At 38.9% G+C, this 15,609-nt stretch overlaps 1 protein-coding gene across 3 annotated transcripts in view; it reads left to right on the top strand.

Moving 5' to 3' along the window:
* Positions 1 to 15,609, top strand: part of LOC127654997 (interleukin-1 receptor accessory protein-like 1-A) — a 191,281-nt gene that overhangs the window by 124,331 nt on the left and 51,341 nt on the right. For all 3 annotated transcript variants that reach the window (XM_052142589.1, XM_052142588.1, XM_052142586.1), the window contains exons 4-5: positions 2,857 to 3,043; positions 4,060 to 4,213. In XM_052142589.1, coding sequence (XP_051998549.1) covers positions 2,857 to 3,043; positions 4,060 to 4,213 — 341 coding nt within the window. The remainder of the gene's footprint in view (positions 1 to 2,856; positions 3,044 to 4,059; positions 4,214 to 15,609) is intronic.

Below are 15,609 nucleotides of genomic sequence, written 5' to 3'. Positions count from 1 at the left end.
AAATTAGTCACTTATGAGAATCCATTTGTTAGGATGAAGCCTTATAAGTTTGCTGAGCTGCCTTTGTAGACAAAAGACCGCAAGGTAGCTCACTCGGTTTTGGAACAAATAAGAACTGTTGTGTTGTTGTTCTTCTGTTTCCTCTGCTGAGACTGGCTTTGAGCTGATTAAACCATAACCAACAGTTTTCAACAAAATACTGGTATGAGAGATTGGATATTTTAGTATCCTTTTAGGTTTAATGGGTGATAAAACAAGACCATGATGGCACGTCTAAGAAAATAGTAAGAAAGTAAAAGTAGTCCTATCAAAGGTTTTAAAACCTTTGCTTTACAGCTAATTGGGCAGAGAAAGAGAGCTTATAGTTAATTTTTGTGGACTTTGTTTATGGATTTTACAATAGGCAAGTGCAGTGCAGTTTGCAGCCCCAAGCACTCTGTAACCAAGGTAACCCGGTAGGTGGTGTGAGGTCATTACATTGAAAAGGTCAAATTTCAACATATCTTATCAGCAGCTATTAAAATCAAAGCCCTTGGACAAGGCAAACTCAAATGCACTTTCAATGGAGACACACTAATCAATTTAGAGGTGTGTATTTTCATGCAACACTTCATTGTTAAAGGGTGTGTTGGTTGGCGTGCATGTGATTGTGTGTTTATCGCTGTTTAGTTCAAACAGACTTTAATAGTTCACATAAAAAATGTAATTCTCTCATCATTTACTCATCTTCATGCCATCCCAGATGTGTATGACTTTCTTTCTTCTGCAGAACACAAAGATTTTTTGAAGAATATCTCAGCTCTGTTGGTCCTTTCAATTCAAGTGAATGGTGACCAGACCTTTGAAACACCAAAAAGGATATAATGGCAGCATAACAGTGATCCATCACTATAAATAAATAAAAAATATCCACCTTTGACCAGCCCCAACCAGTAGGTGGCTGAATGTGAAAGTGAAAGTCGAGATTTATAGTAAAAAGGACTTAAATATTGATCTGTATCTCACCAACACCTATCATATCACTTCTGATGATTTAACCACTGGAGTCATATGGATTACTTTTATAATGCCTTTATGTCATTTTTAGACCTTCAAAGTTCTGGTCACCATTCACTTGCATTGTGAAGTCCAACAGAGCTGAGATTAAAAAAAAAAAAAATGTTTAAAAACATTTAATCTTCAAAGCACCAAACAAACAGAGAACACAATTAAAGGTATAGTTCAACCAAAATCAAAAATTCTGTAATTATTTAATCACCTCAATGTGCTCCAAAACCCGGATGACATTCTTTCTTCTGTGAAACACAAAAGGTGAAAGGTAAAATGTCTTCTCAGGGATTTTTGCCATGTAGTGATTGTTGACTCTTCTGTCAAACTCGAAAAAAAGACACACACAAAACATCATATAAACACAGTAAAAGTAATTGAGTCATGCACTATATTCCAAATCTTCTGAATTTATACGAATACTCTGTGAAATAAACCAAATGAATTAAAGTTGTTATTCATTCTCAAATAAAATGATTAATGAAGCACTGAAATCAAATATGATGGCTCTATCAATAACATAAAACCTTATTGGTTCTCATTGCATGTCGTGACCAAACATCATGTTGCAAGAGCCAATGAGGTTTGATGTTACGTAGCCACCATATTTAAATTTTAGCACTTTGTTATTTAAAAAAGATATATAAATACAAATGTTATATTTAATCTTTTGGGTTCACATAAGAAAGAAAGTAATATTCAAATTTTGGGGTAAACTACTTTAAATGGGTCTTACAATGAGAAATAAAATGTTCCTTAATCTTTTGAAAAAATAATTCAGTGTACTGAAAACATACTATACCTTTAAGAACTCAAAACTTTCTCCTTGGTCCAGAAAGACCATCTATTGAAACTAATAGTAAAAAACAAAGAAGAAAAAAACCTCTTGGTGAACTTCTGCAACTTTCTGACTTAAGACAGTTGAATACCGGTACATGTGCACACAACCTCCTTAATTCTAAATCCTTTATGACCTACAGACATACAGGATGTATTTTTGGTGTTCATAAACTTGGCACACCCAGTTACATTGAGGTAGTAAAAGTTAGAAGTGGGATGGATATTATTATTCCTAACACTAGAAGAACTAAAGATAAGAGTAAAATGAGGGAAAGTCAGGCAAACAATGTGTTGTTCCTGAGTGTGTTGCACTCTCATATATCCCTCAGAAGGACCATAATGTTAGGAAAGAGTGCCTAAAGTTTATTATTAATAAGGCCCCTTATTATTTCAGTCTGATCCTAACAGTTTGTGCAGCAAATTTCAGATCAGATTGTTTTGTGCACCTATCACAATATAATGCAGGCTTTGCATAGAGGCTGTTATTAATGGTTGGGCAGCACCAAGTAGCAAGCCCGCAACACGTAAATGCAGCTTAGCGCTATGACTCATTTCACATGGGAAAAGTGCGTTTGCATATAAGTCTTAAAGGCAATGCAGTAAAAAACAGCCCTCAGACAGAGGTTGGAAAAATGATCATGAAAACTATATAATGTGGTTTGCTCTCGGTGGGGTGAGTGGTGAGCTGTGCATGGATGCTGCAGAGAATAGTGTGAAGCCTCCACACAAGATAAATTGCGTGGATTGAGGGTCTCAGATGTTCTATTCGTATACCATAAAAAAAAGCTAATAATCTTTAGCCCCACATGGTTTTACTTCTATTTCACACGTTTTATTTTTGTATAATTGGTTAAGTTTATAAAATCTATACGATTATAACAAATGTGTGATCAGTGATATTTCTGGGTGAGTATGTGTTAATCTAATTACAGACAGCACAGAATATATTATGTACTCCCTCTGTTACAGGAATTCCACGTTTTGTATGAAGGTGTCAATGACTCTGTTGGTTGCTGATAATGACACAGCGGGCTGTTATAACTCAAAGCTGCGCTACAGTGAGAAAGCAGAACTGGGCAAGAGTAAAGACGTCACTTGTCCTGATATCCAGGATTATATTCAGCCTGGAGAAAAGATGCAGATAACATGGTACAAGGTACAGTGTAAGATCTTGTTTGTTTTCATTATACAAATAGGTAGTTGACATGCAATGTTGAAATACCCTGCAGTGTAACATGCATAACATTTTGCTCATTTGTTTATTCATACATTTAAAAACTACAGCCTGATTTCATGAAAATCATGTGACCGTGGCAACATTGCAAAACAAAATTATGTGCTTCATTGCACGTTTCACTGCAGTTTCCCAGGGAAATGCTCAGTGTGGGCACCTAAAGCAAGTAAAATGGTGTCATAATCAGATTAGTTTTTTTATGTTAGATGAAGGTTTTAATGAGTAAAACGTACCTCCCTAACCTAAACATAAATCAAAATTTAACCAAGTGTCTTTAAAGCAAATGAGAGGTGAACAAAACAGACAATACTTACCCTTAACCAACACCTAAACCTAACCGATAGTGTCCTAAAAGGAAATGCGCCTGAAAAGCAAATTTTCTGAAGCAACAATGGCATTTCATGTCACTATTTTGACACTTTCATCTCATGTGTCAGCTCATGTGCCTGGCTTGACTTGAGTCTGCCTTTCAAGTATAAAGTCCAGCACTCTAAAAAATTTATTATTTTTCAAATGATGCATTAGAGTAAAAGTGTTTCAATATTAAAACATAGCAGTGTGTGAGTAATAGAGCAAAAAAATGTGTTTATAATGTCATAATCAGCCATTGTACTCTTGATTTGTGTTCAAGTGAATAAAACATGTAGTTGTTGTAGCACCACTAGTGTTAATTTCAAACTCAAATGTGGCACGTAAATCTCAGTTTGCACACGTGGAACTATAATAACGTTCATTCTATGAGACTAGGTTGCAAAATTCATTTTTCACAAGGGAAAAGTATTATGAAACAATGATAAAATCTTTAAAAAATTCTAACCTAAAGTCTTGATTTTGATTACAAAGAAAAAAATAGGCCATGGACATGTTATGCGTCAACTACCCCAATACACAAACAAGTTTGAGATGGTACAGCTTCATCTCTATATTCTTTCTCTCAGGAGTGTAATGTGCAGCAGTGGAGGAGCAGTGTGCTACAGACTGCAGATATACTCTCCATACAGGAAGTGAGGGAGGATGACATTGGCAACTACACCTGTGAACTTGTTTTCGGAGGGTTCCAGGTGCGGAGGACAACTGACCTGACCGTGACAGGTAATACTGTATGATGTCTCATGTGTTTTAAAACTGAACTGTGTAACTTTTTTGACGATTTAAATACTTTCTCTTAATCCAGCTTAATATGCAGAGACAACTATAAGTAATCCATATGTACACTGATTTCCTCAAAACTGTAAACAACGTGTTTCTGCGGCGCTATAAAAATTGCTGTGTTTGTTTTAAAGGGTAGTTCACCTAAAAATGAAAATTCTCAAATTTTTTCACCATCATGTTATCCCAGATGTGTATGACTTCCTTTCCTCTGCTGAACACAAACAAAGATTTTTAGAAGAATATTTCAGCTCTGTAGGTCCATACAATGCAAGTGAATGGTGAAAGAACTTTGAATTAATTTTTACTTTGATTTAAATATTTATCTGTTTCTCACCCACACCTATCATATCGCTTATATGGATTTAACCACTGGAGTTATATTGATTACTTTTATGCTGCCTTTATGTGCTTTTTGGACCTTCAAAGTTCTGGCCACCATTAATTTGAATTGCATGGACCTACAGAATTGAGACATTGTTCTAAAAATCTTTGTTTGTGTTCAGCAGAAGAAGGAAAGTCACACAGATCTGGGATGGCATGAGGAAGACAAAATTATGAGGGAATTTTCATTTTTGGGTGAACTATCCCTTTAAGTGGCTTGCTCAATGTTTGAAAGCAAGGTTTATATTTGCAATTCTGTTTGGTGGTGCTAGTCTCACAGAAATGAAAAACTCCAGCTGTAACAGTGTGTGTCTGAGTGAACACCTCCTGAGATGGTCTCAGATCTTTTCGCTGTAGAAGGCTTTTCCATTTGGAGTGTTCACACAATGCATTACTATACCAGAAATGGAGACATAAAATGTGTGTTTTGTGTCGTAATTCGTCCACAGTGTTTATGCTACAGACATGAATAAAACCATGCAGCTTATTGAGGACTGGTGAAATATTTTGACTTTGGCCAGAAAGCAACTGCATAACAACATGCTAAAAACCACCCAAAACACTTACCTTAAGGTTGTGCATGAACAGGCACCACTTATATTTTCTTTACAAAATATCAAAATCTAGTTCTGGGTCTTGTGGCAAAGAAATTATACACTGCAAAAAATGTCTCTCATAAGGATAATTTTTAGTTTTAAATGCAGTGATAAAGTCCTTCATTATCCACAGCTCATGTGTGTTATGAGCACGTGTACCTACCTACTCCACACATCTGACCTCTATGACTACTTCTCACTCATATACACAATCAAAAATAGAGAGAGATAGAGAATGACATTTAAACAGACACAAAACTTAGCCAGCAATGGAAAGGTCATTTTCGTCAATACGTTTTTATATTTAAACAACTCTGTCCACGATTAAACAGATGTGTATTGGCCCCTTGTGAGTTTGGTCCCTTTTGCCTCTATGGTAGGTCAATAATATGGCATGTACAGGTGAAAAGAGATCAGACATTATTCTTTCTTTTCCAAAACCCTCATTCTGTTGAAACCTATTAAAAGATTCCGGGCTTCTCTCCTGTACTCGTTTAAAGCCTATACTGCATTACGCACTCAGGGACGATTTCATGGATGGAACTTATAGTCCAGGACTTCAAATTATTCTTGCAGATGATGAGTTTGATTTAAAGGAATAATTCACCTAAAAATGAAAATCTGTCATCATTTACTTAACTGTCAACTGTCTGTCGCTCACTCGACATTGTGTCGAACGAAGCGACACTAGGGGACTTTCTTGAAGACCTCGTTTACCTCTGAACTTTAAGAAAAAGTCTATGAGAAATTGGCAGACAGAAATTGCATGTCCCTTGCCCGGATATACGGGTATAAAAGGAGGGAATCGTGCATCAGTTCATTCAGATTTCTTCTTCAGAGCTGAGCGGTTGTGCAATCAGCGAGCAGAGATCACTTCTGCTCCACTCACCTCTGCAGAGCATTGCTGTTGGTTCTATGGTGCGTATCAGCGGCTTTCTCCTTCTCTGCACGCCAGTGCAGCTTTGCCACTGGGTGCTTCGACAGCGCTTCTGAAAGAGAATATTTTTTCTAATGAGTTTATTTCTCTAAAAGAGCACACACAGCAGGCACTGAACGTCCTATTCAGGACGCGTCTTTTTATAGATGCCTTTCCGCCCCTGTGTAGTTCCTGGATGCGGTCGATATCTCTCTGCTCCTGATGGTCATAGACGCTACCTCGTGTATCTGGGCCGTGATCACACTGAGGCATGGATGGTTCTTGTTCTCACTGCGAGAACTTAACCATGGCAACGTTGCGGTCGCGGCTTTCCTTCCTAAAAAGGAACACAAATCCAGCCGCTTCGGGTCGGCCCGTCCAGTCTGAGGATGACGCCCAAATGGCCGACATGCTTGAGGTTGGACTGGAACCCTCTGTCCTCCCCGCATTCCTCACGGCTAGACAATTGGTTCCTCGGGTACAATAGTGGCCCCCTATTGGCCCACATGGACTTGGTTCTTGGATCTCACACTCCTCGCGACAGTCCCTCCCTGGCGAATTACCCTGGGGAAGGACCTTCTTTCTCAGGGACAGGGCACCCTCTGGCATCCACACCCAGGCTGTCCCCCTCCACCTTGAAGGTTTATGTAGCCGCTACATCGGCTCAGCATGACACAGTGGACAGTAAGTCCTTAGGGTAGCACGACCTGATCATCAGGTTCCTTAGAGGTGCCCGGAGGCTGAACCCTCCCAGACCATGCCTGTTCCCCTCATGGGATCTCTCCATGGTCTTTTCAGGCCTCTAGAGACCCCCCTTTGAGCAGATAGAATCAGTCGAGCTCAGAGCCCTCACCTTGAACACGGCCCTCCTGATCGTACTCGCTTCCATCAAGAGGGTAGGGGAACTGCAAGCGTTCTCTGTCAGTGACACTTTCCTGGAGTTAGATCCGGTAGACACCCATGTCGTCCTAAGACCTCGACCATGCTACATGCTCATGGTTCCTATGACCCCCTTCAGGGACCAGGTAGTGAGCCTGCAAGTGCTGCCCCAGGAGGAGGCAGACCCTGCCTTATCGTTGCGTGCTTTGCGTACCTATGTGGACTGCATACAGAGCTTTAGATGTTCTGAGCAGCTCTTTGTCTGCTTTGGTGGACAGCGGAAAGGGAACGCTGTCTCCAAACAGAGGCTAGCCTACTGGGTCGTCGACACCATCACTGTGGCCTATCACACCCAGGTCATGCTCGCCCCCTTGCGGGTTCGAGCACACTCAACGAGAAGTGTGGAATCCTCGTGGGCACTGGCCAACGGCACCTCCCTAGCTGACATCTGCAGAGCGGCGGGCTTGGCAACACCCAATACCTTTACAAGATTTTACAATCTCGGAGTTGAGTTGGTCTCATCCAAGCACATAGAACTCGGGAATACAGAACGTCTGACCGGGTGTGCCGCTTGCACATAGCGCCTTTCCCCTCCACTGAGGTGTTCTTGTATGCTCTTTCTCCCAGGACAGTCCACTAAACTCGCGCTCCCTTGATAACCTTCCACCCTAGCCCTCTGAATTCAGCGGAGGAACTCCCTGACCAGACCCACTATGGGTACTAATTACTCTTTACTGGAATAGGTGCTCCACAGGATTGGCCTTCATGGATTAATCCCCTACCAGCGGACCCACGTCTCCCTTGGGCAGTCCCCTCTGCCCCCCGGTTGCTGTGTTTGTAGCAACTCCTCCCTCGCAGCAGGTAGGATCTACCACCACGCCACTTCCACATGTGGCCTGAAAACACAGGTGATGTATTTACCACATTTTACCTCCCCCCAGCCTGGGCAGGATGTGGTCTCTGCAGGGTCTTTTCCCCCTGAAAGAATAGGAGTTGGAAAAGAACGCCTTCCCCGATGCGTGTTATAGCGTTAAATGGCCCCAGCTGCTTTAACTCTGTTTGAGAAACATAGAGAGAGAAAAGGTGCAGCTGGCGCGGCCTGCTCCTATGCTTGGCACAGCGCTTGTTCCCCCCCTTCGGGATGTCGGGAACCTAAAAAGTTTATGACATTTTTTATGGGGCGTTGGGGAAGTTTAGGTGCAGTCTGATGCAGTCTAATGCAGCCTGCTGCTTTGGCACGCAACTGCCTGCCCACACATGCATCAGCAGCTCACATACACATTTCAGCTCATGGCGTGATTGAATAGGGACCCCTAGCTTCAATCAACACAACGTCGAGTGAGCAACAGACGGGGAACGTCTAGGTTACTGTAACCTCCGTTTCCTAATGGAGTGAACGAGACGTTGTGTCCCCCCGGCCACGACGCTGAACCTTAGCCACTGTAACGGCCTAACCATATTTTCGGCTCCTCAATGCAAAACGTGAATGAACAGATACACGATTCCCTCCTTTTATACCCGTATGTCTGGGGAGGGACATCTCATTGGCCTTTTCTCAAAGTTCAGAGGTAACCGAGGCCTTCAAGAAAGTCTCCTAGTGTCGCTTCATTCAAAAAAACGTCTCGTTCCCTCCATCAGGGAACGGAGGTTACAACAGTAACCTAGACGTTCTAAACCCTTTTTACGTTCTCCTGCATAGTCCTACCTTTCTTCCATAGAATGCTGGAGGTGAATTTTTTTACGAATATCATGAATAATATGTATGTAACACAGTTCAATGGAGAGGGCAGGTGAGAACCCCGGTATGACATACACACCCCTTCTGCCGGCAGGTCATCCCCATCTTCCTGGATCTGGGAGGGGACAAGGGGAGGGAAACAACAACAACAATATCATTTACAAAATGCAGTACTTACACACTGTAACAATAATATTAATATTTAAAAAGAGAGGGAAAGGTCACCGTGGAGTGGCAGCAGGGGGGAGAGAAAGAATTATTATTTTTTTATTTATTCGCCGGTTCTCCGATATGCCATAGCTTGGTCCTCGGCCAATCGTTCAATCGACAGCAGTGCCTCCTTGGGCTGATCGGAGGCAGTCTTCCGGCCCCTTCCGGCAGCTGCTTGTAACACTCTCTCTGTCGCACTGCCGTCTCCGGTCGCCTTCATCCCTCTCGGGCTTAATCTGCCTAACTAGGGGCCGGGGTGCAGAATCACGGCCTTGCCCTCCGCCCTGCCACAATATAGATTTTCAGATAATACTAATTTCATTTTGGCCTGTTCCTCACACTAAGTAATTTCAACCCCTTTTATGACACTTTTATATTTTGGAGCATAGTGGCAACATTCCTCATTTACTTTCATTATATCGAGATGAGTGCTGTAGTAGGATATTCTTAAAAAATTCACATTCACAGATGAAAGACAGTCATATGGGTTTGGACATGAGGATGAGTAAATAATGACACATTTTTCATTTTGAGGTAAACTGTTCCTTAAACTTGCATATTGAAGCCATTGATTTGATGTTAAGGGACTTACAGCTGTTACAGCACAATCATAGCAGTATAGCTCAATTTGTTTTGAGCTGGTTATAGCAGTATGTCTCTATAATTGCTACAGAAATCTGCCTCGATGGTACATCTCTGCACAAGTTATCTGGTAGAGCTGCTTGTGTGCCTGAGGGAGGAAGTTAGTGGAAGAACATGGAATCATTTTCTTGTTTTTGAGCACTTACAGACAGTCTATTACTGCGGACATGGTTTTCGACAACAAAGATTGGAGCAGTGTTTTATTTTTATTTATTTTTTTATGCCTGAAAATTTGAAGCGTGAAACTGACCTAAAAACACATGGCAGATGATGTGAATCAGAACTATTGTACTTCCTCTCTCTAGACAGAAGGCCACAAATGGAGGGATACACAGTTAATTATGCGCACACACGTACACACACCGTAAAAAAAAAAATGGAAGAGGGCCAGTGTGAAAAACTGACTTTCTGAGTGAGAGTGTGTGTATATGCAAGGATGAACTGGATCTGAAAAACAGCCCGGGACCTATGCCAGCCCATCACAACCCACAGCGTAGAATCAAGCATTATATGTATGTATATGTATATGTAAGAATGAACAGAGATTCATTGCAAAAATGGCAAAGAAAGTGACACAAATGCCCCTACAATTAAACTTTTGGGAGCAGAAACTGCCTAATTACTGTATCAAATTGATATAAATTGATATTCACTGTACTTTTTATATATCTTAAATAGGCTAATTTAGCTATTTTTACATTGAAAATACATAAAAATTGCACAATAAATAAATTAAAAACATCAACAGTGTAAAGTGTTTAGGTAGTCAAAAGGTTAGAATTAATAGTAGAAGTAATCACTGAGACCCCCAGTTAAATCCTGGGTAAATGCACTTTTCTTTTCAATAAACTAAACTAAACAAAAAAAAAGTGGTAAGCTGCAATTGTTTTCTCAAGAATGATCAAACTACTTGATCTAACTCATAAAAATTACTTTAGTTGATATAACATAATTGGTAACACTTTACAGTGAGGTTCCATTTGGTAAAATTAGTTAACGTGAACTAACAATGAACAATACTTTTACTGCATTAATCTTGGTTAATGTTAATTTCAACATATACTAATACATTTGTTAAATCAAAAGTTGTGTATGTTAACATTAGTTAAAGCACTATGAACTAACATGAACTAACAATGAATAATTGTATTTTTTTTTTTTACTTTAACAAAGGTTAATAAATGCTGTACAAATATATTGTTCTTGGTCAGTTCATGATACCTAATGCGTTAACTACATTTTCTTATTGTAAAGTGTTACCACATAATTTTTCAGGTTGATTTAGTCTTGAATTAGACTTTAATAAAACCAGTTGATTCAGATGTAACCCAATTAAGGAAATATTTTAGGTTATCTGACAAAATATTTTTTTAAGGGATAGTAGTTGGGCACATTTTATTTGTGTGGGCTGGGAGGAATTTATAGCATAGGACGCAGTTGGATAAAGCAACCTGTTAAAACACAAATAATTTTCAATGACAGGGGTAGGTCAGAACTAAGAGCTGGCACGATCTCATAAAACTGCCATACATTTTTCTACCTTTACATTTTTGTATATTTGTGTTGCAGGTTTGAACATTAGATGTCAGTTATAGATGCTGATTATGATATCAATGGGTCATCGAATATGGGTATTTTCATTGAATAGTTCCCTTTTGGAACAATACAGTGTCCCATTATATATCTACAGGCCACAGGCACACCATGCTCTCATAGATTTAAATGTCTTGCGCACAGGCCTGACCTGTCTGGTGCCCTCCCTTTCACCCAGTGATTCATCATGCTTTGCCTAGTCAGAATATATATATATATATATATATATATATATATATATATATATATATATATATATATATATATATATATATATATACCATGCTATACAATGACACAGCAGAAAAAGCTAAACAGCTGGGTTTTTTTAATAAGAGAAATTGCAAAAAGAAGATAGATATTTGTGATATTTATAGAATACAGTATTTAGTCATTATTATTTTGGGTCTTTGCTTTTAGTCTTTTTGAATGTCTTGTTAATGACAGGCCATGTTTAAATGCTGGATTACATGTTGAAGTTGGTATCGTGTTTAAATAGAATGACCTTTTCCAACAATGAAATGTCCTTTAAACTAATATAATTTCCCATAGGAGATAAATCACAAATGAGATTGCATTAATATCTCAATTATTCATTCCTCCTAGACAGAAATAATAAAAAAAGACCCCAGTTATCTTGCATGTGCCTTCTCTAGAGTTTCATGAGATTTCATCAATGTTAACAGTTCAAATTTGCCAAGATACCAAAATCTGCAATTCAAAGTCAAAAATTTTAATGTGAACCTAACAAATTCTTTCAAGACCAAACACTATTGTACATAGTTGATACTTAAATGAACATTCTGGGTTCAATACAAGTTAAGCTCAATCAACAACATTTGTGGCATTAAGTCCGACTCGTCCCTCCTTTTCTTTAAAACATTTTTTTATTGGTTCCAATGAGGCACTCACAATAGAAGTGAATGGGGCCAGTCCATAAACATTAAAATACTCACTGTTTCAAAAGTATTGCCACAAGTCGTAAACTTGATGATATAAACAAATTTACAGCTCAAATAATACATGAGTTTTAACAGAGAATTAATATAAGTGCTTTTATAAAATTATAAGCTTCACATTTCTGCCTTAAATCCCTTAAAGTCTGGTGCATTTTTTGGCCCACAATTTTTCACACTCAAATGTAAAAGCTCTTCACAATTCACACATACTGTGGACTAAATTTGTTTTAGATTTATATATATATATATATATATATATATATATATATATATATATATATTTTTTTTATTTTTTTTTTTCAGAAATCCCCCAAATAAAAAAGAGTCAAATTATTCATAAATAAAATTGTATTTGTTTATAATCTTATGCTAAACAGAAGGTTTTTTATATTTTTTTCCCTCCTACATTTGTAAACATGTAATTCTAGTTGTTTTCACTCTTATTATTTAAATCCACTAGGTGGCAGCAAGCAAAATTTCTCTATCACCTTCATCACAATATACAAATCTGAAATGTAGTTGCCGCTCTAATGCATTTTAGCCATCAAAGATGTGCTCGTCCATAAACATTGACTAATTTTCAGTTCATGCACCACCCTCGTTATTTCATCTAATATCTCTGAGTGGACTAGAAGCTCAATCTAAAGGCCATAAGAGAGCTGAGATCCTTTCCTTTGTGATGATATGCTGGATGGCATTTTTTTTTATTAAATTTTTTTTGGCATCTCAGTTATAACATTAGATTATTCAGCCAAGCAAGCTCACAGACAAGGTAAAAGTAGATATACATTTTTTAGCTATTTTGGGCTTACAGCAGCAGTGATCGGCACATAAAAAAGACGTTTGTATTTGATGACTTACAGAAATCATATTGCAATTTGTGATTCTTTTGAAAATCTTTCAAACTGTGGTATTAGGGCAACAAACCAAAATGTACATTCATGAGAATGAGAGCTTTCATTTAATATATCACTTGTCCATTTAGGTGCTATGTGAAGGACTTTTATTTGTATATAACTTTATCTACCCTATTACCTCTAAGGGGCACTAATATTCAACGCAAATATTTTGAGGCCTTATTGTGTTATATTATGTAATATAAATACAAAAGGGAAAGTTCAGATTCTAAGCTTTCAAATTAAACCTCATTTGCCTGACTTATACATATATATAGAAAATGTAACGTTTTAAGCGTAAACCTTTTTCGCAATATAGTGTCTCACTTTGGACCCGCCAGCGATGTTTAATGTGTTCCCTCCAAAAATTGGCCCCATTTACTTCCATTGTAAGTGACTCACTGTAACCTCGATTTTTTAAATTTTTTTATGAAAAGTAGGGATGAGAATAAATAATTTTTTGTGGTAATCAACATTATGCCGCAAATGCTGTCAATTGATTTTAATTTTAATTGATCTCAGAATATTCCTGTAAAGGTAAGGTGTCTAATTTCAATTCCTCTAGCGACACCAAACAGAATTGCTAAAATAGTGACAGGTTTCCTGGACACACACCCCATCTCCTATTGGTCGGACAAACCGATAGTTCCGCCCCAAACTCATGCCATTAATTAAGCCAATATTTCTATGTTGGGCTGGTTGGGATTCTCAAACAGTGCAATGTTTTGAGAGAGCCATGGTGTTTAAAAACAGAAATCCACAGAAAAGTGGCATACTTAAACATCTGAGCAATAAAAAAAGTGGCCTTGAATATTGACGGGTTCCAAAAGTCCATCTGTAAAGAATCTAGGAACCAGATACAGAGCTTTATGTTAGCACGGTTTGGTTGAAGTAGTTCTTGCTAGAAAATACTTCCAAAAGTAGCTTCCATTTCCTATTGCTATTTTAGTACAGACAATGTGGTTTCCATGGACACTTGCATGTTGTCCATGCCAACGGCAGGTTTGGAGCAGTGCAAGCGTGTAAGCTTGCATGCCTGGGAGGGACTTGTAGCAGCGTGTTCAAGGGGACAGTGGCAACCTTTCTTTACCTCTCCCACCTGTACCCACCTGTGCAATTTTTCTTGGAATCTCCATGGCAGCGGGCACGGGAGTGCAGTTGTTCACATTCCATCCAGTCACCCATAGATGACAAAGAGGATTGTGGGTACTCTAGACTGGTAGGGAACCAGTGCTGAGTGGCAGGGTAGGTATTAAGTGGTTACAAGATGATATGTGTGTAAGAGAGTGTTTTGTTTGTGTTTATCCATTGATCTCCATGTTGATTGGTGCCTCAGTGGCCGTTAAATCCCCTGCTGCTGCAATGGGGCTGTGATCGCACATACTTTACACATGCTCCTAACACCCTGCAGCTGTCAAGTCTAATCAGGACAAGATAAGTGTGTGTGTGTGTGTGTGTGTGTGTGTGTGTGTGTGTGTGTGCGCGCGCGCACATGTACCCCTAATCAGTAGAGTGTTATGTAATCATATTTAATTAAGGCTTAATTACAGATTCCGCTAAGTGAGTGTGCGACCACTTAAAGGGATAATTCACCCAAATAGGGACATTCTGTCATCATGTACTCTTTAAGTTGTTCCTACCCCATATGACTTTCTTTCCTCATTTCTCTGAAACTCAAAAGGAGATGTTAAGCATTGTATTTGAGGAATGTTATCCTCTGTCAGCATTCACTTTCATTGCATCTTTTTTTCCATATTATTAAAGCGAATAGTGACTGAGGCTAACAGGGCTTCAAAAGAAAGAAACTCAGATGGGTTTGGAATGACATAAGGGTCATATTTGGGTAAACTATCACTTAGAGGCAACCCCTTAACACACACATGTCAGGAACACATATTCCACCTTTTTTAAATTCCACCCTAGTAGTTCTTTTCCCTCAGTGCCTCATTTTATCTCGTTGTATTTCTCAAGGACATCTGAACAGAAATAATGCACAGCATGAAAAGCTCTGTCATAACTGAAAATAGAGTCAGATATTCTAAAAGCTCTTCTTAAAGTGGATCGTATCCAGCTCAGTGTGCTGCCGCAGTGATCGCAGTGAATACATTCTCATGTCCTCCTAAGCATCAAATCTGCCCTAGTTTCGCCAGCGAACCATGCTCTTGGGCTACGCCATTGCTAGTAGCTTTCGCAGGTTAAAGATCACACAGGGTTTATCTTGTAATCTATGCTAAAGCTAAGTAAAACTATTAGGTGTGTGTTACAGACATCTGTGTGTGAGGTTCTCACATTTGTGGAGTTGTTGGGTGTTTAAGGTGTGTGCTTTTCATTAGATGTACCCTGGGTTTGGTTTTATCTGTAATGGGAATATATTGTTACAGTAGTCAGGGTGGCACATTAATTATTTACCCTGCACTGCACACTGCCTTCAAAAGAGTTATGCAATACGAACTTTGACAGGTAGAGATATAGAAATGTTAAGTGCAAACATCAGAGAAAAAAAATACGTCTTACATTTGCATGTGT

Source organism: Xyrauchen texanus, chromosome 14, assembly GCF_025860055.1.
Source record: "Xyrauchen texanus isolate HMW12.3.18 chromosome 14, RBS_HiC_50CHRs, whole genome shotgun sequence".
Classification (NCBI taxonomy): domain Eukaryota; kingdom Metazoa; phylum Chordata; class Actinopteri; order Cypriniformes; family Catostomidae; genus Xyrauchen; species Xyrauchen texanus.
This window is presented reverse-complemented; position numbering and strand designations above follow the sequence as displayed.